Source organism: Heteronotia binoei, chromosome 17 (assembly GCF_032191835.1).
Source record: "Heteronotia binoei isolate CCM8104 ecotype False Entrance Well chromosome 17, APGP_CSIRO_Hbin_v1, whole genome shotgun sequence".
NCBI classification, from domain to species: Eukaryota; Metazoa; Chordata; class Lepidosauria; order Squamata; family Gekkonidae; genus Heteronotia; species Heteronotia binoei.
The window spans coordinates 42,064,275-42,090,815 of NC_083239.1; the positions used below are offsets into that span (position 1 = coordinate 42,064,275).

The window sequence follows — 26,541 nt, forward strand, 5'->3', positions numbered from 1 at the left end:
CACCCCATGGATTATTCAGGGCTCTGGTCTCAGGCCTGTTTTCCAAGGCTGATCCCTGGGAGGTATAAAAAAAATGCCTGAGCCTTGCAAATTTATGATGCAAAGCAGCTCTCCCTAGAGTTTTACTACGGTTTAGGGGATGACAATGGAAATTTGGTCTCAGGAAGAAAGCCTTTCCTTTCAAGCCAAGTGGCACGAATCACCCTGCCAGGGTGGAGCTGAAACCACTTTGTGCCCGAATGGCAGAGCCACTCAGCGCCAACACATTGCGCAGTACTTCGTGCAACTTTTCCGCCCGCTTTGTTTTTCAAATTGAAAAGGGCCCAACTGGACATTACGATGCATGGATGGGAAGGACTCCATTATTCATTCCTTAATCCGTTCCCTGCTGCTTAATATCACTCTCCCTCTGACCTGGATAACCAGGCCTTGAATTCAGCAGGAGCTCACAGGAGCACAGAACCTTTCTGACGCCCCCCCTCCCCCCACCTTGTCCACTAAATAGTAGGTGCAGCTGCATAACAATCCCTGGATGAGCTCCACCACCTATTTTCCTACCAAACGACCCCTGTGGATAACACAGGCTAGCTCAAGCTCAAAGAATCTTGGAGGCTAAGCAAGATTGGCCCTGGTTCGTATTTGGGGGGGGGGGGGACCTCCAAGGAATACGAAGGGTGTGATGCGGAGGCAAGCAATGGCAAACCACCTCTGGACATCTCTTGCTTTGGAAATTCTATGCGGCCACCATAATTGCGCTGTGACTTGACAGCATTTTCTACAATCAGTTTCACTGTCAAAAATCTGTCCACCGGGTTCTTTTGTCTCCTTACAAAGGATACAAGCCATGGGGCTCTGTCAGGGCTGGATTAACAATTAGGCCAAGTAAGCACTGGCCTGTGGGACCCCATAGGGGGTCCCAGGCCAGCTTTCTCCTGGGTTTCCCCCCTGCTTGCAGCCCTCTCAGCCTGCACGCGCAGCCAGCAACTGAGCCGCTCTTTGCCCGACTTGCCTGGTGCGGCTGCTGCTGGCGTTGTTGCCAAGTTTGCCTCTCTCTGCCTCTCCCCCGCACCTTTGTCCAAGGGCCTTTTGAGATTTCAACTGCCTAGGGGGCCTCCACAGGGATGAATCTGTCACTGGGCCCTGTTCCATGTTCACTGCAGGGTGTAAAACGTCCTTGCGGGCAGATGAGTCCAGTGGTAAAAAGTGGCTCACAAAAAAAGATTTAAGCAGTCAGTCTCCCTCCCTTTCTGCTTCTGATGTTTTCATTTAGGGAAAAATTAAAAGGGGTTCAACTTGGAGAATTCTGGGGGAGAGGGAGGTTTGATTTTATTATTGTTCTTTGATTTTCCTTGAGGAGAAACTGCCTACTTGCTTTCACTGTTTATTTATGTAATTCATTTATACTTCCCCTCTATCACCCAAAGCAGCTTACATCGTTCTTTTCTCCTCCGTTTTATACTCACAGCAACCCTGTGAGGCCGGTAAGGCTGAGAGAATGTGAGTGGCCCAAGCTCACTCAGCAAACCCATGGCAGAAGTGAGGATTTGAACCCAGGTCCTCCAGAAACTAGGCCTGTTGCTGCTGTGCAATCTCAAACAAAACTGACAAGGCTTTGCAGTGGTCCAGCACAACACAGTAATTCCCAAATAAAAACTGAAGCAAGAGGGGGGGCCCGCAATCTCCGATCTATTGGCCTGCTTTGTGGGCACCACCTTATCGGGGCACCCCTATAGTAAACCTTTGAGAAATCTGCAGCTTCCAGGCCCCACTTGCTTCCCAGACTCGCCCGTAATTATCTTCCCCCACCCTTGAAGCTTTGATGAACGGCGTCGGTGTATGTGTGTGTGGGGAGGCATATCCCCAACTGGCTATTCTAGTTCCTGAGAGAGGTACCGCCCCAAATAACGAGCCTCGAATTGCTGAAGAAGGGAAGTGAGGGACTCAGTGAGGTAGAAGAAATATGGAGAAAAAAACTTCTTCTGGGCTGGCTTCCAAGTGCTGAGCTACAAAGCTTATGGAGGTGTGGCCCACAGAAGAGGCCGTGATACCCCGCCCCAGCTGCCTACTCATATTTAGTCTCTTAGCTTCATCTTCCAGACACTGACAGCAGCCGGACGCATCAAGGGACGGTGGAAAGGAGCCAAAGTACAACATGGGGTTCCACTTTCTGTTCCAAGCTTGTGTCCTTCTGGGGGCACTCATGTTCTCCTCAAAAGGTAAGAGGTGGGAGGGCCGCGCACTCTTGACGCCAGAGGGCAATCGTTGATGCATGAGAATAGTGATTCCTCAGTCACCTACAAGTACCTAACTGGGCTCTTAGAAGGGCCTATGGAATCTGGATCAGCTGTGATGCTGAATATGTTTTGGAGCAGAGCCCCTGTTGGTGACAAAGTCATCTTCAGTGGTTTTGGATTTCGGGAAAGAGACTCGTTATCCTCTATAGAAAAGGAAAATTGGGGCTGGCTTAAAAATAACCAGTCCATCCAGCTCGAAGAGCAGAATTACTGTAATTTCCATATTATGGAAAACTGAGTTGAAGTGTGGGGGTTGGAATGTATGTTGCCAGTGTATATATGTGTGTATTTAAATATGTGTAAATTATAGCCAGTGGACAAAGGAGCATGTGATCCTGTGCCTTTCAATATGGTATTCTCCCTTCTCCCCCCTCCCCTCCATCCCCCCTTTCTAATTAGAAGTGAGGGACCCCACCTTCCAAAATTAATGGTTGGCTGATCGAATTGGACCAGTAAAACCTGGTTCGAATCTCCACCCAAGATTGCGGCCTTGAGCAGTTCACGATTTTTCTGTTTAGCTTACCTCACAGAGTCATTGTGAAGATAAAATGGGGGTACACACATATTCATGACCTGGAGCTTCTTAAAAGAAGACTAAAAACTCAAGTGCGGTAATTAAAAAAAAAATTAAAAACACTGACTCAGGCTGCAATATGGAAGCTATTTATTGAGATTTCTTTCCCAACCTATGGTCAAGGGCTCAAGGCTGGTAACAAATAGATGTTAATTTCACTTTATCTTCACCAATGGTCTTGGGAAAGCGAACAGCTATAGTTGCATATAGACACTTAACATAGGGTTGCCAATCCCCAGGTGGGGGCAGGGGATCACCCGGTTCGGAAGCCCTCCCCCAGAAAGCGGTCATCAGAAAGCGGGGGGAGGGGAGGGAACTGTCTGCTGGGAACTCTATTGCTCCCTATAGAGATTTATTCCCATAGAAAATAATGGAAAATTGATCCGCGGGTATCTGGGGCTCTGGGAGGGGGGCTGTTTTTTGTGGTAGAGGCACCAAATTTTCAGTATAGCATCTAGTGCCTATCCCCAAAATACCCTCCAAGTTTCAAAAAGATTGGACCAGGGGGTCCAATTCTATGAGCCCCAAAAGAAGGTGCCCCTATCCTTCATTATTTCCTATGGAAGGAAGGCATTGAAAAGATGTGCCATCCCTTTAAATGTGACGGCGAGAACTCCCTTTGGAGTGCAATGATGCTTGTCACAGCCTTGATCTTGGCTCCACTCCTAATGTCTCCTGGCTCCACCCCCAAAGTCTCCTGGCTCCACCCCCAACGTCCCCAGATATTTCTTGAATTGGACTTGGCAACCCTAACTTAACATGGATTTAACATGGCGGACACGCAACTGTCTGGGGAGGTAAACCTCAGAAGCATCCGCCCATCTGTTCAAGAGAATTTTACCACAAAACCACACTTGAGAAAATGGGTGTGAGGCCAAGTTTTCCCAACTGAATGGGATATATAGATAACTGACTGCCAACAAAGGTACAGCATCCAAGTGTCAACCCTCTTGGTCAAAGCTTATCCAGTTGTTGTTGTTGTTTTCTTCTGGTCTACTCAACTGAGTGCCAAAATTGGGTCACCTCTGGCCCAACAGAAGAACAGGCTCCAGAATTCAAATCTTCACTATGGCCTCTCTAACTGAACCAGCTGCCCTTCTATCAAAAGCTTAGAGGCAAATTAAACTTCTAAGGGCATGCCATACATTACTCGTGAACTCGTCAAGAAGACTTAAGAGCTGTTTGTTTGGGTAACGAAAATTCGAGATATTTTTATATAGAGAAGAGTGGGTGTTTTCGCCTCTTCTCTCTGGCTGTTTCTATCACAACTCAACTTGCGTCGCTTGTGCAATTTCCCCCTGGATGGAGTGTGAGACAATGGAAAAATAGCAGGCAAGGAAGGCTTAGCATCACAACAAAACGATCCTATTTTTCTTCAAGAACTGACCAGCAGGGGTTTTCTGTGCTCACTGCCGCATGCTGTTTTACTCATAAGAACAGGGCTCTTTTTTGTAGCAGAAACTCCATTGCATATTAGGCCACACACCCTTAATGTAGCCAGTTCTCCTGGAGCTTACAGTAGGCCCTGTACTAAGAGCCCTGTAAGCTCTTGGAGGATTGGCTACATCAGAGGTGTATGGCCTAATAGGCAAAGGAGTTCCTGCTACAAAAAAGCCCTGCGTAAGAACAATACTTCAAAGAAAAGGATATTGTTTAGAATCCCTCCTATATCCATCTGAATGAGAATTTGAAATAGGATGACTTATTTATCAGACTTATATCCCGCCCTCCCCTGATGGGCTCAGGGCGGCTAACAACAGTTAAAAAACATTAACAATTAACAAACATAGAATATTAAAAAATAAAATATGTAATAAAACATTTTAATGAATATTAACAATCATCAGTCCATTCGTTAAAAGTCCAAGATGGCAAGTTTCTTAAGTCCTGTTCTAGGGTTCCCAACCCCCCCCCCCCCCCGCCCTGCTGGGGGACCCCTGGATTAGGAGCCTTTCCCCCCGATCTCCAAGAACGTGAAAGCGGGAAGGGTGTGGGGGGGAAACGACAAGGCTTCCCAACCCTCCCGCCCTGGCGGGGGACCCCAGGATTTCCACCCTCTTCCCCCACTTCCCAAAAAAACGGAAGCGGGGGGAGGGGTGGAAATGGCGCCGGGGAGCATGGCCGGCTGCTGCATCCCAGAGCCGGCGAGGCCGCCGCGTCGCTGCTGCCCCCTCTCCTCCCACCGCAGCTGCTCCTCCGAGATGAGCCCATGCTGAGCCCATCTCAGAGGAGCAGCCAAGAGGCGGCAGCAGCGCAGGGGAGGGCGAGGCAGGCCAGGAGCATGGCGAGCCGCGAATCCGGGCCCTTCTAGGACCCGGACTCGCGGCTCGCCACGTCCCTGGCCCGCCTCCACCCCCCCTCATCTGAGCCCATCTTGGAGGAGCAGCCACGGCGAGCGGAGAAGAGGCCGCCGTGCCACTGCCGCCTCGCCCGCTCCGCTTCTGGGGTGGAAGCGGAGGGGGGGTGGAGGCGGGCTGGGGACGTGGAGGCGGGCGAGCAGAGAAGAGGTGTCAGCTGCACGGCGGCCTCTTCTCCACTCGCCGTGGCTGCTTCTCCGAGATGGGCTCAGGCTGAGCCCATCTTGGAGGAGCAGCCACGGCAAGCAGAGAAGAGGCCGCCGCGCTGCTGCCGCCGCGCCCGCTCCGCTTCTGGGGTGGAAGCGGAGCGGGGGTGGAGGCGGGCCGAGGACATGGAGGCGGGCTGGGGCTTGTTGTTTCCCCCCCTCCCCCCTAGCTCCACCCCAGTGTCTCCTGGCTCCACCCCCAAAGTCCCCAGATATTTCTGGGGATGGACTTGGGAACCCTAGAAACGACGCGGCCTCCCTTCGCGAGGCACATGCTGGGACTCGTAGTCCTTGCATCCTCTCTGGCTGCTACAGGCATCTCCTCGGGGATTCTGGCCGGCGGAGGGGGGGGAGCTCCGCCCCCAGAGGACCATGTGCGTTTCTACCTCCGGAGGCTTCCGTCGCTGATTGAAAGGCTTCCTCTTGGGATGGGGTGTCTGTGTTACTTTGAAAAAGTTGGCAGCAACTCGTGAGTAGAGAGGCCGATCCCCCTTCAGTGTTGCCAGAAATGGGGGGGGGGGGGAGTCTGCTGAGTACTTCATTATTCTCTATGTGGAGATCGATTCTCATAGGGTATAATGGGGAATTGATCTGGAGGTTTTGAGGGCTCTGGGGGCGCTGTTTTTTGAGGTAGAGGCACCAAATTTTCAGTATAGTATCTAGTGACTCTCTCCAAAGTATCTGCCAAGTTTCAAAATGATGGGACCATGGGGTCCAATTCTATGAGCCCCAAAAGAAGGTGCCCCTATCCTTCATTATTTCCTATGGAAGGAAGACATTTAAAAAGGTGTGCTGTCCCTTTAAATGTGATGGCCAGAACTCCCTTGGAGTTCAATTATGCTTGTCACACCCTTGTTCCTGGCTCCGCCCCGATGTCTCCTGGCTCCACCCCCAAAGTCTCCTAGCTCCACCCCCAAAGTCCCCAGATATTTCTTGAATTGGACTTGGCAACCCTACCCTGTCCACATGTCTTCGTGAACATGCATACAACTTGAATGTGTGCACCTACACTTAGAAAAATTGAATCATAGAGTAGGAGGGTGCCTCTAGGGTCATCTAGTTCAATCCCCTGCACAATGCAGGAACTCACAAACACCTCCCCCTAAATTCACAGGATCCTCATTGCTGTCAGATGGCCATCCAGCCTCTGTTTAAAAACCTCCAAGGCAGGAGAGCCCACCACCTCCCGAGGAAGCCTGTTCCACTGAGGAACCGCTGTAACAGTCAGGAAGTTCTTCCTAACGTTGAGCCGGAAACTCTTATGATTTAATTCCAACGCATTGGTTCTGGTCCTACCTTCTGGGGCCACTTGTTTGTGACAACCACTTGTTTGTAAGAAGGAGGCAAGCGTTCATGTTCCAAATGAAACCAGGGACCAGTGTCTGAGGGTTTAATTCACATGTCTGGCTGTACAGGTATTAAATGTAACTTGAGAGTTAACTGACTCCTGTAAAAAAAGAATCAAGTGTGCAACGTACATGGGCTGGGCATGCATTCACTGTAACTTATGGAACAACCTTTCTCTAACACAACCATCTTGAGGCTTCTGCATCCCAAGTAATTCAAATAGATTATATATTGACCAGGTAGGGCTTTTTTTGTTTAGCAGGATTGCACAGGAACACAGTTCTGGGTGGCTTTGTGTCAGGAGGTGTGGCCTAATATGCAAATGAGTGCCTGCTGAATTCTTTTCTACAAAAAAGCCCTGTGTGAAACAATGGTGATGTGAGGGGGTGTGGCCTAATATGCAAATGAGTTCCTTCTGGTTTTTTTCTACAAAAAAAGCGCTCTGAAATGAGGAATTATCTGGTAGGTCAGGAGTGCAAATCCTAACAGAGTTTTGTGATCGTATAAGCCAATTTGAGATTGAAAGGTCTCAGATCTGTGGTGTGGAGGCACAGTAATCCACCTTTAGGAGGCACTAGCCAGACCACTGTAACAAAACCTGCTGGCTGTGCTTTGCTAACTGAACCATGAAGTTTATTTATTTATTAGATTTTTAAAGATTGTTTTTGGTCACCACTCACCCAGAGGGTCTGGTGGCGACTTACAACATTAAAACCAACGAGGTAAAAACAACATGGAAAATAACAAATAGAGCATATTATTAAAATAAAAAAGAAATTAAGACATTAAAATACATTCCTATCACCATACCACTATTAAAACAACCCAAACACATGGTTTACCTTCCAAAGACCAACCTAAATAATTCAGCTTTGCATGCCCTATGGAAACTAAACACCTTTGGCAAGGCACGGGTGTCAGGGGAGGGCGGGATATAAATCTGATTAAATAAAGAAATAAATCCAAGAGTGCATTCCACAGGGCAGGGATCTTTTTTTGTGGGAAAAAGCCAAGCAGGGACTCATTTGCATATTTGGCCGCACCCCCTGATATCACCATTGTTTTGCACAGGGCTTTTGTTTAGGAAGCGGCCCTGTGGTGCAGAGTGGTAAAGCACCAGTACTTCAGTACTGTGGTCTGAACTCTCTGCTCACGACTTGAGTTTGATTCCTGCAGAAGCTAGATTCAGGTAGCCGGCCCAAGCTTGACTCAGCCTTCCATCCTTCCGAGGTCGGTAAAATGAGTACCCAGCTTGCAGGGGGGAAAGTGTAAAAGACTGGGGGAGGCAATGGCAAACCACCCCGTAAAAAATCTGCCGTGAAAACGTTGTGAAAGCAACGTCACCCCAGAGTTGGAAACGACTGGTGCTTGCACAGGGGACCTTTCCGTTGTTTAGGAGAAGGAGCCCTGTGGTGCAGAGTGGTAAAGCTGCAGTATCTGCTCACGACCTGAGTTCCATCCCAGCGGAAGCTGGGTTCAGGTAGCCAGCTCCAGGTTGACTCAGCCTTCCATCCTTCCAAGGTCAGTCAACGGAGGACCCAGCTTGCTGGGAGGGAAGTGTAGATGACTGGGGAAGGGAATGGCAAACCACCCCATAAAAAGTCTGCCGTGAAAACGTTGTGAAAGCAACGTCACCCCAGAGTCAGAAACGACTGGTGCTTGCACAGGGGACTACCTTTTTTTTATTTGTTTAGGAAAAAAACAACAAGAACTCATTTCCTGACGCCAAGCCAGCCAGAACTGTGATCCTGTGCATTCCTGCCCCCCAAAAAAGCCCTGGTGATGGTCAAAAGGTTACGGTTGTCCAATCCCAATTGGAAATTTCTAAGAGCTTTGGAGGTGAATCCTACGGATGGCTGAGTTGGTGGAGGGCAGGGACCTCAGCAGGGTATAATACCACAGAGTCCATACCCCAAAGCTGCTATTCCACACACTCCCAGAGAAACTGATCTCTATTGCCTGGAGATCCGTTGTAATTCCACAAGACCTGCCATTTGGATCACGTCACTTCCGGTGAAGTCATTGCGCACGTGAATGTCCCCCGCCAGGGGATGAAGAGGACTTGGCAACCCTAGGGGAGAAGGGTGGATAGAATGAGGTTACAGGAGAGATCTGCAGGTTCATATGCCGGGTGGAAAGATACAGGTGATGGTTCTGTCAACAAAGGACCAAAAATGCAGGAAAGAGGAAGCACATTTAGATAATATTAGTTGGAGCTTTTTGTAAAATCAGATTTTTTGGGGCGGGGGCGAACTGTAGGCGAAGGTGGGGCTGTCTGGGAACTATGGGTTGAGTCTGCAGAAGGTTTTGTGGAAGGTATTGGCGAATCTTGCCCTGACGTTCCCTAAGCAGCCTACTAGCCTGACTGGTGGACCTCCTGATGACACCTGGGTTTTGGCCAATGTGTGACACAGAGTATTGGATAGATCCCAGTGGGCAGCCGTGTTGGTATGAAGCAGTAGAACAAAGTTGGAGTCAAGTTGCACCTTTAGGACCAACAAAGGTGCTACTTGACTCCTACTTTGTTCTACAGAGTGTTGGAGTGAGTGGGCCCCTGCCTAGATCTAGTTCAGTTTCTCTTATGTTCTTATGCCCCACTGTTTGTCCCAAAAGTCCTCTCTGAGAATCAGAAGAACCTCACGAGCATGACTACAAGACTGCGAAGATGAGGGTAAATCAACTTTAAGAGCTTATTTTCCCGTACTCTGCCGGTGCAAGCTGTACATAGAAGAGGGTGGGAGTGGTCAGTTTAGCTGATTCCCCTCCTTGTCCCTCCAGCCTCATGCCCTGTCCAAACGTTTTCTGTTTTATGGTCCCATAGAATACAATGGACTCTATACCCAATTTGGCTCCCCCCCTCCATCAGCACCTGGGGCAAACACCCCCCTCTGCCTGCCCCTAGATCCGGCCCTGCCTTGATGGCCTAGGCTGGTCTGATCACGTCAGAGCTCAGAAGCTAAGTATAGAATCATAGAAACATAGAATCATAGAGTTGGAAGAGACCTCTCAAATACCTCCCCCTAAATTCACAGGATCCTCATTGCTGAGATGGCCGCCTAGCCTCTGTTTAAAAACCTCCAAGGAAGGAGGTCTTGAGGAAGCCTGTTCCACTGAGGAACTGTTCTAATGGTCAGGAAGTTCTTCCTGATGTTGAGCCGGAAACTCTTTTGATTTAATTTCAACCCACTGGCTCTGGTCCTACCTTCTGGGGCCACAGAAAACAATTCCACACCCTCCTCTATATGACAGCCCTTCAAGTACTTGAAGATAGTGATCCTATCACCTCTCAGCTGCCTCCTCTCCAGGCTAAACATGCCCAGCTCCTTCAACCTTTCTTCACAGGACTTGGTCTCCAGACCCCTCACCATCTTCGTCACCCTCCTCTGGACCCATTCCAGCTTGTCTATATCCTTCTTAAAATGTGGTGCCGAAAACCGAACACAATTCTCCAGGTGAGAATTGTAGCCCTGATGTAGCCAATTCTCCAAGAGCTTAAAGGGCTCTTCTTACAGGACCTACTGTCAGCTCCAGGAGGATTGGCTACATCAGGCGTTTGTGGCCCATTATGCAAAGGAGTTCCTTGCTGACTACTTGGATAGGAGACCACCAAGGCAGTCTGGGGTTGCCATGCAAAGGCAGGCAATGGCAAACCACTTGCCTCGCAGACCCTACAGGGTAACCGCAAGCCAGCAGAGACTTTATAGCACCAGTAACACCCATGAGATGCCAATCTTGTACAGCTTTCTACAGTCTCGAGTGACAGAAAATCTGCCCAGCGAGGTCTGCAGGAATTACTTCCTATCGTGGCATGTTGGTGGGGCACTTTTGTAGATAAAATTAGGCAGGGCACTTTGGTATGGCATGTTGGTGTGGCACTTTTAGATAAAAACCCATTCTCATCATTCCCATGCAATCTTGAGTGATGAAAAATCTGCTCGGCGTGGCTCCAGGAAGCGCATTAGAGAGCTGTCACCACCATCCTGCTATGGGCATGGTGGCAAGGCACTTTGTGGCAGGGCATTTTGTAGATAAAACTGCTGGCAACCACTTCAATGGGACCAGCTGTTGATTACCAGATATTGTCCTAGCTTCTGATTGGTGTTTTGGCTTGGTGGAATTCCAGCTGCTGTGGCCAGAGTGTTCCGAAGTGTTGCTGTGACTGAATGTTCCGAAGCATTCGGTCTTCCTCTTAGAATCATAGAATCTTGAAGATGGTGATCCTATCACCTCTCAGCCACCTCCTCTCCAGGCTAAACATGCCCAGCTCCAACCTTTCTTCATAGGACTTGGTCTCCAGACCCCTCACCATCTTCGTCGCCCTCCTCTGGACCCATTCCAGCTTCTCTATATCCTTCTTAAAATGTGGTGCCCAGAATTCAACACAGTACTCCAGCTGAGGTCTTACCAGAGCAAAGTGATCACTTCACATGATCTGGACACTATACTTCTGTTCATACAGCCCAAAATTGCATTTGCCTTTTTAGCCACTGCATCACACTGTTGACTCATGTTCAGCGTATGGTCCACTAAGACCCCGAGATCCTTTTCGAACATACTACTGCTAAGACAAGACTCCCCCATCCTATAACCATGTGTTGGATTTTTCCTACCTAAATGCAGAACTTTACATTTATCCCTGTTAAAATTCATTTTATTGGTTTTAGCCCCGTTTTCCAGCCTGTCAAGGTCATCCTGACAGTTTCAAGGGGCAGTCTTCTCTCTTCAGTTTGTTCCTTTGCTGCCTAATTATATCCATGGCTTTTTTTTTGTAGCAGGAACTCCTCTGCATATTAGGCCACACACCCCTGATGTAGCCAATTCTCCAAGAGCTTAAAGGGCTCTTCTTACAGGACCTACTGTCAGCTCCAGGAGGATTAGCTACATCAGGGGTTTGTGGCCCATTATGCAAAGGAGTTCCTGCTACAGAAAAGGCCCTGATATATCAAACTAAGAGAGGGTGATCTGTTGGGTTGAAAGGCCTCTTCAAGAAAGGAAGCCACTATGACTGCCTTGGAGGATGCCATTTTGAGTCCACTCCCTAAAAAGAACTTGCTCTTGGGACTTAATACTTTGGTGGTACAAAGCAAGGAGGTAGCCAAGAAATGATGCCCATTATTAAGATTTATCTAGCTAGAGCTGATACAGAAGTCATAGTGGATACAGAAGTCATAGAGGCAATTCTAGTGGAGGATGGCCTGTACCAGGAAAAAGACCGAAAGTGCACCTCATGGTCTTTGTGGGAGAGCACAGGCCTCACTCAAAACTCTATTGTATACATGACCCAACACCATCCATCTAGACCAGGGGTGTCGAACTCATTTGTTATGAGGGCCAGATCTGACATAAATGAGACCTTGTTGGGCCAGGCCATGTTGGGTTGGGCCGGGCCATGTGTGTACCTATTTAAGATTAGGTAGGAGAGATATACATTTTATAAAGAACAAATACATTTTTTAAAAAACTTAAAACATGCATAAAACGTTAGCACTCATTGGTCTTAAAGATGCTTTCTTTGTATTTCTCCCATGGGATCCAGCGAACTGGGCAAAGGAAGTTCTGGCTCTTTCCTTCCTCCCCAGGGAACTGGGGGGGGAGCCTCAGCCAATAGAAGCTGTGATGCAGAAGGAAGCAAGAGAGAGGGAGAAGGAAGCAGATGACAGCCAGTTGCTCAGGGGCCTGATAGGAGCCTTCCGGGGGCCTAATTCAGCCCCTGAACTGCATGTTTGACACCCCTGATCTAGGGAATAGCTGACAATTTACCTCTCTATGTACATATGCAAAGGGTGTTAGTTAGGATCAAGGCTTTTTTTTTAGCCAGAACACACAGGAACGCAGTTCTGACTGGCTTGGTTTCAAGGGGCATGGCCTAATATGCAAATGAGTTTCTACTGTGCCTTTTCAGTTTTCAAAAGTTTTATTAGTTTCAGAAAAGTTTAGAAAATAGGGATCCGGGAAAAGAGGGATAAAAGCACAATACATTCTGGCCTTATGTTATATAAACTACTTTCCAAAAACAGAAGGATAATTCTACAATATTTTCTTTACATAAGTTGTCTCATATTATTTTATATAGGCTATATATGATCCATTTTAAAATTTTATAGTATAAATCTTTTGTTATTTTCTGATAATTTAACAATTCCCGTCAAAATAAATTTGATAATTTCAGTAAAGGTAAGTGTTATAATATAAAGTACAGGAAAAAAGAAAAAAAGACATCAGATCACACCAGAGAATCTATAAAGTCTTGAGTGTCCAACCAAGCATACAATTTCATCGAATTTTTTCTTGCTTCTTCTTTAGATTTCCCAGCCATCAACTGGGATAAAAAGTCCAGTTCTGCTGTCTCTAAAACTTTCCCCACCAAGTCCATTTTTGTGCCTTTTCTACAAATAAGCCTTATGTGAAACAATGGCGATGTCAGGGTGTGGCCTAATATGCAAATGAGTTCCTGCTGGCCTTTTTCTAAAAAAAAAACCCTGGTTAGTCCAAAAACATTTCTGTCTCAGGAAAGCAAAATGGTTAAAGGACTAGAGCCAGCAGCACCAATGTCAAATCTCAATGCAACCATTAAAGCTCACTGGGTGACCTTAGAACCAGGTGGGTAATCACATTGGTCTGAAGCAGTAGAACAAGCTTTGAGTTCAGTGGCACTGAGGAAACGTGCGTGCACACAAAAGCTCCCACCTTGAATCAAACTTTTGCTGGTCTTAAAGGTGCCACTGGACTCAAACTTTGTTCTTTGTTTGGAGAGCCAGTTTGGTGTAGTGGTGAAGTGTGCGGACTCTTATCTGGGAGAACCGGGTTTGATTCCCCACTCCTCTACTTGCAGCTGCTGGAATGGCCTTGGGTCAGCCATAGCTCTGGCAGAGGTTGTCCTTGAAAGGGCAGACTCTTATCTGGGAGAACCGGGTTTGATTCCCCACTCCTCCACTTGCAGCTGCTGGAATGGCCTTGGGTCAGCCATAGCTCTGGCAGAGGTTGTCCTTGAAAGGGCAGACTCTTATATGGGAGAACCGGGTTTGATTCCCCACTCCTCCACTTGCAGCTGCTGGAATGGCCTTGGGTCAGCCATAGCTCTGGCAGAGGTTGTCCTTGAAAGGGCAGACTCTTATCTGGGAGAACCGGGTTTGATTCCCCATTCCTCCACTTGCACCTGCGGGAATGGCCTTGGGTTAGCCATAGCTCTGGCAGAGGTTGTCCTTGAAAGGGCAGCTGCTGTGAGAGCCCTCTCAGCCCCACTCATGTCACAGGGTGTTTGTTGTGGAGGGAGAAGATATGGGTGATTGTAAGCCACTCTGAGTCTCTGATTCAGAGAGAAGGGTGGGGTATGAATCTGCAATTATTCTTCTTCTACTACTGGGTGACCTCACGTTAGACTGAGAGATGAGACTGACCACCCTCGTAAGGTTGTTGTGACAGTAAACTGTAGGATGGGAGAAGCATATACACTGCCCTGAGCTCCTGGAAAGAACTTTTTCTCCTTTTCCCGTAATACTGTGGCTTGGGGGCACCTGATGAAGCTGATGGGAAATCCGTATAGGACAGATAGAAATACTGCTTTGCTCAACAAATAATTAAATTGTGTGACTCATTGCTGGAGGAAGTAGGGAGCATAAATGGCTTTTAAAGGGGTTGGTCTGATTTATGCAGGACTTTTTTTTGAGCAGGAATGCAGTTCTAGCTGTCTGGGCATCGAGGTGTGGCCTAATATGCAAATGAGTTCCTGCTGAGCTTTTTCCACCAAAAAAGCCTTGGATTTATGGAAGAGAGTTCCATCCATGGCTACTAGCCATAGGGAGTAATGGGAACTTCCATATTCAGAGGCAGTAGCTCCCTGATTGCCAGGATGACAAGGCAATAGCTACTGGGCAGTCTTGACTTGTATGACCTCTAAGGGAATTGGTTGGTCACTGTGAGAAACAGGATGCTGAACTAGATGGTCCCCCTGATCTGATCTAGCAGAGTTCTTCTGCTCCTTGGAGGAAGGGTGAGCTATACATGTAATAATAACTTTAAAAAAGTAGTCCCCTGTGCAAGCACCAGTCGTTTCTGACTGTGGGGTGACGTTGCTTTCACAACGTTTTCACGGCAGACTTTTGATGGGGTGGTTTGCATTGCCTTCCCCAGTCATCTACACTTTCCCCCCAGCAAACTGGGTACTTATTTTACCGACCTCAGGAGGATGGAAGGCTGAGTCAACCTCAAGCCGGCTACCTGAAACCCAGCTTCCACCGGGATCGAACTCAGGTCATGAGCAGAGCTTAGGACTGCAGTACTGCAGCTTTACCACTCTGCGCCACGGGGCTCTTCCGCAGATGTAATAGGATGGTGCATTTCATTGATGAGCAAGAAATTAATTCTTTCCCACTGTCCTGTTGTGTAGGTGCCTTGGCCTTGGAGTGCCACAGCTGCGTGGACATCGGTGATGGCGGCTGCAGCCCAGAGAATATGAAGAAAATGAAATGCTTAGAGACCACCAAGGTGTGCGTGGAAACAGTGGCTGCCGTGCAGTGGAGTGAGTAGGCGTTTAACCTTCTTTAATTTCTCCAGAAGGATGTCTTGGAGTTTGAGAACATCTGAAACAGGTTTGGCAAGCTCCAGGCCCCACTGCTTTCGAATAGTATGCGGGGAAAATAAAAAGGGGAGAAAGCAGCTTCATGTACTCACTGGACCTTTTATGAGAAGTGACTTAGGGTAGCTCTAGGAGTCTCCAGAAACGCTATGGTTCACCATAGCTTTAGTCTATGGTTTTACCATAGAGTTTTCAGTGATTCCTAGAGCTACCCTTGTTGCTTCCTGTAGCGACTTCTGATGAATATGTGAAGCTGTATTATTATTATTATTTTTTACTTCTTCTGTGATGTTGCATACTTCCCAACAGTTGCTAGGCTCTGTTTGGCCACTCTAGTTCTGTCTTTTGGTCCCTCACCTTTTCTCCCTGGTGCCTTTTAGAATTATTCATTGGTGAGGGCAGGACTCTAAACCAGTTCCTTCCGGTTTTCCCAGGTGCCTACATTTGGTTATCATGGTGCATCAGAGTTTGAGTCAAATCTACCAAACCCAGAAAACCTTCAGATATGCTCTGTGAAGTGGCAAGAGTATCATAGAATCATAGAGTTGGAAGGGACCTCCAGGGTCATCTAGTCTAACCCCTGCATAATGCAGGACATTCACAAGTAACCTCCCCCCACCACCACCAGTGATCCCTGCTCCGTGCCCAGACGGTGGCAAAAAAACCTGGACAAATTGGCATGGAGAAAATTGCTTCCTGACCCCAAAGTGGCGACTGGCATTTCCCTGGGTGTGTAAGAAAGGGCCGCAAGAACGAAACACGGATGCAGCCCTTCCTGTCTTCCCTCATCTTGATCTGCCTAAGCTCACAAAATCAGCATTGCTGTCAGGTGGCGATCTGATAGAAGCATGTGAGCATGACCACAACTTGAGTTCCTGTCTGTTACCGGTGTTCTGTGGCATCTTAAGGCAGCCATAAACACACTGGCTTGGCAAGAAGATTCTAGAACTTCCTGTGAGAGCTGAGGAAAACCACTGAAGTCCTCCCCTCTTCATTTGTTTCTCTGAAGTTCTCTCAGAAAATATAGCTGCATCCCCTAGTGAGAAAAGATGGCTATAGTCCTGGTTGAAGGAAAGATCCTTGGTAAAATGTTCAAAGGAAGTCTTGTTATTTGGCATATTTTCAGGGACTGGAAACAGGTTCTTTTTGCTTCAGTGTTGGTTTAAACGAAGTCATGCTGAGAAGCTGGGCTTGGTTATCTTGGTAGGTTCTGCCAGCAGCTTAGGGAGAGCATCAAAATGGAATGTGTTAATGAAGGAAGGCGAGGATTAAGAGCTTCTACTCACTGCCTTGGCAAGCTATGCGGCTAAGCTCCTTGCTCGGTGTGTAATTAACTTATGGAACTCCCTGCCACAAGATGTGAGGGCGAGCAATAGCTCTTCAAAATAGGATTAGATGCAATCGTGGAGGATTATTATTAGCCATTATATTATTGACCGTGATAGCTGAATGCAACCTCCTTGTACAGTAAAATCCCTCCAGTGCCATGTTGCTGCTGGGGAACACGCCATAAAGGAACGCCTTCCCTTCTTGACCTACTTGCCAGTTTCCAAGAAGCAGCTGGCCAGCTGTTGTGGGCACACAGACTTGATGAACCTTGGTTGGATCCAACAATGCAATTCTTGTGTGCTGAGGGAAAACACTCAGGTGTTCTGCCTCCGAAACATCTCTTCAGAAAGTTTGTCAGATGTTGCAGCAGTGGAGAACACTGAACCCACAGACATCCTTTCTCCTCCGCCACCTGTGTATGATAGTGTCAAACATGCGGTTTCAATGACGAGTCGAGCTTGATACAATACTACGTTTATTGATAGACTGATACTTTCAGTGTAACAGATTCTTGAGAGTGATGCCACAAATACATTGATACAATACTTTTAAGGCTTACTTCAAAAGGATTCCAAAAGGTGGGGATGAGGGATAGCTCTCACACATAAACTATCATAAATGTCTACATTCTCATGGCGTTATCAGGACTCTGTCCTTGCTTTCCCTCGATGTGTCGCACTCCCTAACAGGAATGTATGGGAAGGTGCTGATTACTTCTTCTCAAGTTAGTTTCGTTTCTCTCTACTTCTACTTTGCAAGCAATAAAGCAAGAAGGGGGAGGGGAAAGAATAACAGAGCTAACAGACCTTGGTCCTCCAAGATATTTCACAGACCAGTATTATGGAGGACCCTAAAACAATCAGTTACCAATGGAATTTTACCATGCTTGACAGATAGAAGGGCTGAACTTCCAGTCCAGAGCAAAAAGATCTACCTATTTTGTACATGGTGTTTTCCTATTGGGAGTTTTCCTATTCAGGTTTTCCTGTTCATGTCCAGAGCTACATCCACATGAAGATATTTCTTTGCATTTGTATCCAAACTGGAGCACTGTTTTTGGGGAGCATGCACACGTCCTCATCCTCTAATTGACCACTTTCCAAGTTTTCTCAGTCCTTGGTAAACTATTTCTCAAACCTGCTTTGACATGATCTTTTTTCAGAACAATTACATGTCCAAGTGTATTAGCGTTCCATTTGGATGGGATGATGCACATTTTTGAAGGACTTGCTTGCAAAAAAATTGTTTTTATGTTTTTATTGTTGTTTATCTTATCAGTCACACTAATGTGCTTGTGGCGACCCTTGGTTTGTGAGCTGCCCTGAGCCTGCCTTTGGCGGGGAGGGCGGGATAGAAATTAAATCAATCAATCAAAGTAATCAACACTGTTTTCCTCCCATCAGCCCCCTGTGGCTGCTGTTTTCTTTACTGTGCCAGTGGAATGCTTTTGGAGGGTTTCTTAAAAAAACTGGCAATTGCTACAGCACTATAATGCTATAGCTGTAATGCTATAGTGCTATAGCATCTACAAATAAAAAGCATTCCAGTGGTGAAGTTGAGAGAATGATGCAGAGAAAATAGCAGTCAAGTAAGGAGAGGGTTTGGAAAACTCCTGTGTGCGTGCTCCCTGGCTACTGTGAGTGCCTTTGCATTTGCAGCAGCAATAAATGCAAAACAGCAAATCTGCACTATATCCATTCAGCCCAGGTAAATATCATGCTTGATGGTGACATCAGCACACTGTGCCTCCTCACTTGGCATAGCATGATAATGTCATGCATAACATGGTAATGTCATGAGTTAACTAGAAATGGGGGAAGAGGCATGAGCGGTTTTGCCCTCTTCAGTATCAGGTTACACCCTCTGAGTTAGATCTGTGTTTCTGACTTCTTTGTATATCTTCTGTTCCCATCTGCAGGTCATGGGAATTTCTTGATTGGCGAGAAGGGCTGCGGTCTGGGCATTCCTGGGCAAAACGACAAAGCGGTGGATCTCCACGGCATCGTTGCCTTCTCCCAGCTCTATCAGTGCAACAGCAGCCGCTGCAACAATAAACTGGACCTCACAGCTCTGCAGCTGCAAGGCATTGGTGAGGAATGTTTCCCTTCCATAATCCACACTGCAGTTTGTTGCAGGGCTGCCGGGTCTGTGTCGGAAAATACCAGGAGGCTTTGGGAGTGGAGCCAGGGCTCTTATTCTAGCAGGCGCTCATCTACATATTAGGCCACGCCTCCCTGATGTAGCCAATCCTCCAAGAGCTTAGAGGGCTCTTAGTACAGGGCCTACTGTAAGCTCCAGGAGGATTGGCTACATCAGGGGGAAATGGCCTAATATGCAGAGGAGCTCTTGCTAGAAAAAGAGCCCTGCAGGCGAGGGTGGGCTTTGGGGAGGGGAGGGGCCTCAGCAGGGTCATTTCATAGAAAAAGAGGTGCCGGAGCTCATTATCACAACTCATTTGCGTAACTCATCTGCATATATCACACACCCTTGATGACACCGGAAGGTGTACTAAATTGTATCAGCTCAGCATCTACCTTGAAAGGCTCCTTGAATTATAATTGTCATAATAAAATCTTACTCCCATCATAATTTTAAATTTTTCCCTACTCCTCCACTTGCAGCTGCTGGAATGGCCTTGGGTCTGTCATAGTTCTGGCAGAGGTTGTCCTACTGGCTCCTAACACTCCAGGAATTTTGCACGTTAGATAAAGTATCAGACTCAAACCTGTGCTCAAACTCCCATGATCGTTCTTCTCATTTTGAAACCATTTGGTTTCCCTTTTTAGAAAGCTCGGCATCTTACGAGGAATATAAAAATTATTTGGGTGTAAAAGATGCAATTTATTGAAATATACTTATAGGCTGAAAATATCGTCAAGGTCAGTTGCGTGGACAGAATTGTAATGTTATTTGCAACATTGTATTGCAGGTTTATTTAATAAAAAGGTTTTGAAAAGGGGGAAAAAAAGCAAATAGAGCTGCCAGGTCCGATGGGGGAATGAGAAGCTGGGGTTGCCAGATCCAGGTTGGGAAATTCCTGGAGATTTGGGGATGGATCCTGGGGAGGGTCAGTGCCACAGAGTCCACCCTCCAAAGCATCCATTTTCTACAAAGGAACTCATGTCTGTAGTCTGAAGGTGGCCTGTAATTCCAGGGGACCCCCAGGTCCCACCTGGAAGATGGCATCCCTACAAAGTGAAACAGGAAGCTACAGTTTTGAGAAGCTAGGCACAGTTTTCAGGTTGCCCCCTTCACAGACCAGTGTGCCCAGCACAGTTTGGGAGAAGGAAGCCAGGGTGATTAAACCAGGGGTGGAATTCCAGCAGGAGCTCCTTTGCATATTAAGCCACACACCCCTGACGTAGCCGATCCTCCAAGAGCTTACAAAAAAAAGCCTTGTAAGCTCTTGGAGGATTGCCTCCATCAGGGGTGTGTGGCCTAATATGCAAAGGAGCTCCTGCTAGAATTCCACCCCCGCATGAAAGCATTTACAGTGTGCATCGATGCCCTTTGTCCACACTCATTCTGGGTTTTTGCTTCCCAGGGAACGAGAGCGCCATGGTTCCGAATGGGGTGGAATGTTACAGCTGCAACGGCGACGAGTGTTCAACGGACAATGCTACCATCGTCAAGTGCTACAATTCTTTCCGGGGCTGTTTCCATGGCAACATCACTATGAGAGCCGGTAAGATGACCACCAATCCTTTAGGCAAGCTTGGGTTCAGATCCTCCTTGAGGCTTGATAAAGTTTGGCAGGAAAAAGAATGCCGGAGTTTGCAGTTGGTATGAACCATGTAAGGGACCTACTGGAAACAGAGTCCCCCTAGGGCTGCTAAACTCCCACTTGGGATGGGGAATTCCCCAGTCTGGGGGCCCCTAATCCACCAGCGGGGCACCAGGAGATTCCCTCCCCTAAAGATCTCCATGTGACATGCCCAACGTGATGACGTCAACCAGAAGTGACATTATCACACCAGGCACGTCGTGTGGGGGACATTCTAGCATTCAGGGTAAAAACTCTATGGCACCATAGAGGACTCCCCTGCCACAACCAAGGTAGGACTTGGCAACCCTAAGTTCTCCCCTATATTCTCTTAGAAGCTCCTTGATTAACAAATCTTGAGCAGCAGAAATATTTCATTCCTCATCTTTTGGACACAAAGGCTAACAGAACTGGAACAAATTTTGCGACTGCCAGAGTGATCTGAGGAGAGTTTTCACGGTGTAAAGGGAAGACTGAACAATTCATAGCTTAATATAATGATCCCTTATATTCTCAACAGCCCCGTGGCGCAGAGTGGTAAAAGCTGCAGTCCTGCAGTCCTAAGCTCTGCTCAGGACCTGAGTTCGATTCCGGCGGAAGCTGGATTCAGGTTGCCAGCTCAAGGTTGACTCAGGCTTCCATCCTTCTGAAGTTGGTCAAATGAGTCCCCAGTTTGCTGGGAGGAAAGTGTAGATGACTGAGGAAAGGCAATGGCAAACCACCCCATAAAAAAGTCTGCCGTGAAAACATCGTGATGCAACGTCACCCCTGAGTAAGAAACGACCGGTGCTTGCCCAGGGGACCTTTCCTTTCCTTATATTCTAAAAAACCTGCATCCAAGCAAAACATTAAAAGATGCAGCAATCCTATTAAGACCCCAAGGACAAATTCTATTAGAATAAGGCCTATTCAGGAATATCTCCTGTAGAACCACTGAGGTTATAGTAGTCAATTTGCAAATAAGAAAGCTCTGCAGGAACATGGGATAGTAAAATAGTACATGTAGGGGGAGTAAAGATTTTATTTGGGGAGGGGGGAGATCAAAAGACAGGTGTAAGCAAACATAGCAGGGCTCTGAAGATCAAGCTGCTGTAATCAGTTCCTAGGACTCACTTTTTGATCAAAGAAAATGTTTTGGATTTGCCCATATCAGAGATATGAATAGCTGACATTCGAACTGAGTTGTCGTCCAGGGCTTTCGTCCATTTGTGGGAACAGAGAAACCGATTTCCCTCTAGCCTCATGCCGCCCTCACTCTCCTCCTCATTCCACTTCTTTTGTGAAGCAAACGAGATCCTCTAAAAACCAGTTTCTGTTTGCCGCATGAAAAAGGCGAAGCTAGGTGCAGCCTCGGGGCAGATAGTTCGAAATCAGACAGAAGCTCCGCAGAGAAGAGGAGTGTGAGAGCAGCATAAGAGTAGTGGGAAATCAGTCAGTCAGAGGATAGCTGTAATTAGGGATGCCAGCCTCCAGGTGGTACTTGAGTGTCCCCTGGAATTGCAGCTCATCTCCAGACTACAGAGATCAGTTCCCTTGGAGAAAATGGATGCTTTGGAGAGTGGATTATTCTCTCTAGGCTTGCCAATCCCCAGGTCCCAGCGGGGGTTCTTCCGCTTTCCCAGGCTCCTCCCCACCCCCAGTCAGCTGGCCGACAGGGGGGAAGCCCCGCCCCCATGTGCCTTTCCACCTCCGAAGGCTTCAGTCTCCAATTGAAAGGCTTCCTCTTGGGATGGGGTGTCTGTGTTACTTGGAAGAAGTTGGCAGCAACTCATGAGTAGAGAGGCCAATCCCTCGCTTCAGAGTCGCCAGAAACAGGGTGGGGGAGGGAAATGTCTGCTGAGCACTTCATTATTCCCTATGTGGAGATCGATTCTCATAGGGTATAATAGGGGATCTGGAGGTTTCGGGGCCTCTGGGGGAGCTGTTTTTTTGTGGTAGAGGCACCAAATTTTCAGTATAGTATCTAGTGCCTCTCCCCAAAGTACCCCCAAAGTTTCAAAATGATTGGACCAGGGGGTCTAATTCTATGAGCCCCCAAAAGAAGGTGTCCCTATCCTTCATTATTTCCTGTGGAAGGAAGGCATTTTAAAAGGTGTGCTGTTCCTTTAAATGTGATGGCCAGGACTCCCTTGGAGTTCAATTATGCTTGTCAAACCCTTGTTCCTGGCTCCGCCCCCAATGTCTCCTGGCTCCACCCCCAAAGTCTCCTGACTCCACCCCAAAGTCCCAAGATATTACTTGAATTGGACTTGGCAACCATAATTCTCTCCCCTGTCCTCCCCGGGCTCCATTCCCAAATCTCCAGAAGTTTCCCAACATGGATCTGGCAACCCTAGCTGTTTGGTTTGCAGTAGAACAGTGAGATTCGTGTCCAGTAGACCCCCCCATGATGTCTGTAAAAAAGAGCCTTGTAAGCTCTAGGACAGGGGTGTAAATCGCATTTGTTATGAGTAGGGTTGCCAAGTCCAATTCAAGAAATATCTGGGGACTTTGGGGGTGGAGCCCGGAGACTTTGGGGGTGGAGCCAGGAGACATTGGGGCAGAGCCAAAAGCAAGGGTGTGACAAGCATAATTGAACTTCAAGGGAGTTCTGGCCATCACATTTAAAGGGACTGCACATCTTTTTAAATGCCTTCCTTCCATAGGAAATAATGAAGGATAGGGGCACCTTCTTTTGGGGCTCGTAGAATTGGACCCCCTGGTCCAATCTTTTTGAAACTTGGGAGGTATTTTGGGGAGAGGCACTAGATGCTATACTGGAAATCTGGTGCCTTTATCTAAAAAAACAGCCCCTCCCAGAGCCCCTGATACCCGCGGATCAATTCCCCATCATTCCCTATGGGAATCGTTCATGGAGGTGCATGATGGTTGTGGGGGCGGGGCTTCCCCCGCAGACCAGCTAGCTGGGGGAGGGAGGAAGCCTGTAAAACTGGGGGATCCCCCTTTGGGACCTGGGGATTGGGAAGCCTAGTTATGAGGACCGAATCTGACCAAAATTAGACCATGTTGGGCCGGGCCATGTGTGTCATAAAATGTAATGCCAGGAGCAGAGATATAAACTTTATAAGGCACACTGACAGACACAAAGGTTTTTTAAAACTTAAAGCATGCTTAAAACATTGGCATTCATAGGTCTTAAAGGTGCTTTCTTTGTATTTCATCCCTGGGATCCAGGGAGCTGGGCAAAGGAAGCTGTGGCTTCTTCCTTCCCCAGGGGACAAGGAGGGAGAGGAGCCTCAGCCAACAGAAGGAAGAGAGGCTTGGCTGAGTCGCTCTGCTTTGGGGCTGAGAGAGCCTGGCAAAGCAAGCTCTCCCTCCCCCCCTTCCTCCCCAGGGGAGGAGCCTCAGACAACAGGAGAATATAGAGGCTTTGCTCTGTAGCTCCTGTGCAACTGAGCAAGCCTGTCAAAGCAAGCTGTGATGCAGAAGGATGCAAGAGAGAGGGAGAAGGAAGCAGATGACAGCGAGGTGCTCGGGGGCCTGATAGAAGCCCTCTGGGGGCCTGATTCGGTCCCCGGGCTGCATGTTTGACACCGCTGCTCTAGGAGGATTGGCTACATCAGAAGTGTGTGGCCTAATATGCAAAGGAGCTCCTGCTAGAGTTCCACCCCTGGTCTTGGGGAACGAGACTATCCAGTCTCAGAATCAAATCAACGCAGGATAATGCTTGGAAGAACTGAGGTGATTTTGGGCATTCACAAAGGCAGTCATGTGATTGGTTAGGGGAGAGGCTGTGGCCAAGCGGTAGAGCACCTGCTTGGCACACAGGCTATCTAAGGCTCAATCCCCGGCATCTCCAGTTAAAAGGGATTAGGTGGTAGGTGACAAGAAAGGATTTTAGCTGAGCCCCTGTTGAGCAGCTGCCAGTCTGAGTAGCCAATACTGTTCTTGATGGACCAATGGCCTGATTCAGTTTAAGGAAGCTTCATGTTAATACTCATGTATGGTTGTCCATTGTATACACACTAAGAGGCTGGATACTATGAGTCCATTCTGCTAATGGCAGCACTTTTGCTGATGCACTGGGGAAACATCATTAGTGGGTCTATAGGACCTGGTCCATAATACGTCACTCAATTCTTCAAACCCTTGTCTCAAGCTGGTCAATCTGCATTTCTTCATTTTTTTAAAAGTAATTTATCAATTGTGCATGTATCCTGCTCTTCCCCAAAGAATTCAGGAAGGTTAGTATCAAGGTTGTCCTGTTTTATCCTTGAAGCAACCTTAATTTGAGAGTCAGTGGTAGCTTTATACAAGGTGGGGCACCCCTTCATCCCAAACGAAGCCAGGGATTTTGGTCTATCAATGATTCAATAATCTAGACTTGAGGAATGAGCCTATGCTGTCTTTCGGGTCTGCCTGAAGTCTGCTTTATTATATGGGTTGGGAAGGAGATGTAGCAATTGGAGATGAATATCATTTGTGTAGGGACTTCTCTTGAAAGTCCCAAAATAGCCACTGCATAAGTGTGTGGGACAGGGTGAGAATATCTTCGTGACATCCAGGGCTATTTTTAAAAAAGCAGGAATGCACAGGAACTCAGTTCCGGCTGGCTTGGTGTCAAGGGGTGTGGCCTAGTATGTAAATGAGTTCCTGCTGGGCTTTTTCTATAGACAATCCCTGTGTGGAATGATGGTGACATCAGGGGGTGTGGCCTAATATGCAAATGAGTTCCTGCTGGGCTGTTTCTACCAAAAAAGCCCTGGTGACATCATAGATGCTAGCATGTTGGCACTGCCTTCCACTAGCTTTGGCTAACATCTTGAAGAACCATCTCCCCCACCTTCCATCCCGAATCAAGAGGTCAAGCAGTGTGAAGAGGAAAGGCACAAATGGAGCAAATTAAGTTAAAACACTTCCAAATAACCCCCTCCGTTCTCCAGTTTTTCAATCCCTCTTTTTAAATATTTTCCAGGCAAGTTTTCATTGACCAGGCCCATCAAGGGTTGTGTTCAGGATGAAGAGTGCACCAAGGTCACAAGAGGAAGTCCAGCCATCACGCTCATGGGTTCCTGTTGCTCTGGCAACCTCTGCAACGTCGACCTTTCCAACAAAACTCACTTTGCTCCCAAGATTCCACGCCTTGCGGTCCTGCCCGATCAAAGCAGCAACGTCACCACTGAAGAAGCTACCCCAGGATACACTCTGGACAGTTTGCCAGCTCCTAGTGATGCCAACAAAGGAACCCTCTCCGTCACTGGGACCTCAACACCGGTCAATCCCAACAACCATAACCACGACCACGACCATGACCACGAGCATGACCACGACCACGACCATGACGTCAATGATGAAGCAGACTTCTCAGGCAGAAATGGGTATTTTATCAATGCTGTAAAAGTCGAGGAGCGTAAGCACCAAGATCAGGTGCCATATAGTGGAACTGGTGTGAATGGCTTAGGGGCATCGCTTTTGCTGATCTTGCTACTAACTGGGTTGTTTATGTAAGGGGAACACCAAGGAAATCATTCCTAGTGAGAATTACAGCTAAACCAATATATAGATGCTAGTTCCTTTTTTTTTTAACCCACTATATTTTATCTGTGCTGGTACTTGAGGATCAAAGGAACTGATAGCCCCACATGATACGGCAGAACTTATCAAACAGAACAATGAACTAAAAATCCATTGTTGCAAAATAGTAAAGTCCTAACAACTTTACCTTGTGAAGAACTTTTGGAAAATTACTTGCAAACATTTGCCTACAATCAGATCTGTTTTAGAACTGAAACAAAATGTTCTGACCATCTGGTGAACTTTCAAAGCTTTTGATACTTGGTTTGTGATCCTGAAATTTAACATTAGAATTTTGGAATCAAAATAGGAAACGGAACTATTTTGTTTTTTAGTGTCTTCTAAAGGCGAATGTTTCCTGGTTAAGTGAATGGATAAAGTGAATTGAAAATTCGCTAATTCGGTCATGAGTTTTCTTTCGAATGTTTTCAAATATCATTTGTAACTGAATGTCACCTCTTAAATGCCATCAAATATGGACTTGTTTCCCAAGGGAATTGAAAATGCAGTTGCTTTTCAACTGTTTTTGTAAATAGTTTCAGATTCTACTGTTGCCAAGATCAGAAATATCGGGGAGAATAA

At 47.3% G+C, this 26,541-nt stretch overlaps 1 protein-coding gene across 1 annotated transcript; it reads left to right on the top strand.

Annotated features, from left to right (window-relative positions):
- The first annotated feature begins 1,967 nt into the window (after window positions 1–1,967).
- LYPD3 (LY6/PLAUR domain containing 3) lies at window positions 1,968–25,893 on the top strand. Its single transcript, XM_060258077.1, has 5 exons — window positions 1,968–2,216; window positions 15,165–15,296; window positions 18,601–18,771; window positions 20,227–20,367; window positions 25,361–25,893. Exons 1-5 carry the CDS (start codon window positions 2,153–2,155, stop codon window positions 25,891–25,893), a joined length of 1,041 nt encoding a protein of 346 aa, XP_060114060.1. The 5' UTR covers window positions 1,968–2,152.
- The last annotated feature ends 648 nt before the right edge of the window (window positions 25,894–26,541 follow it).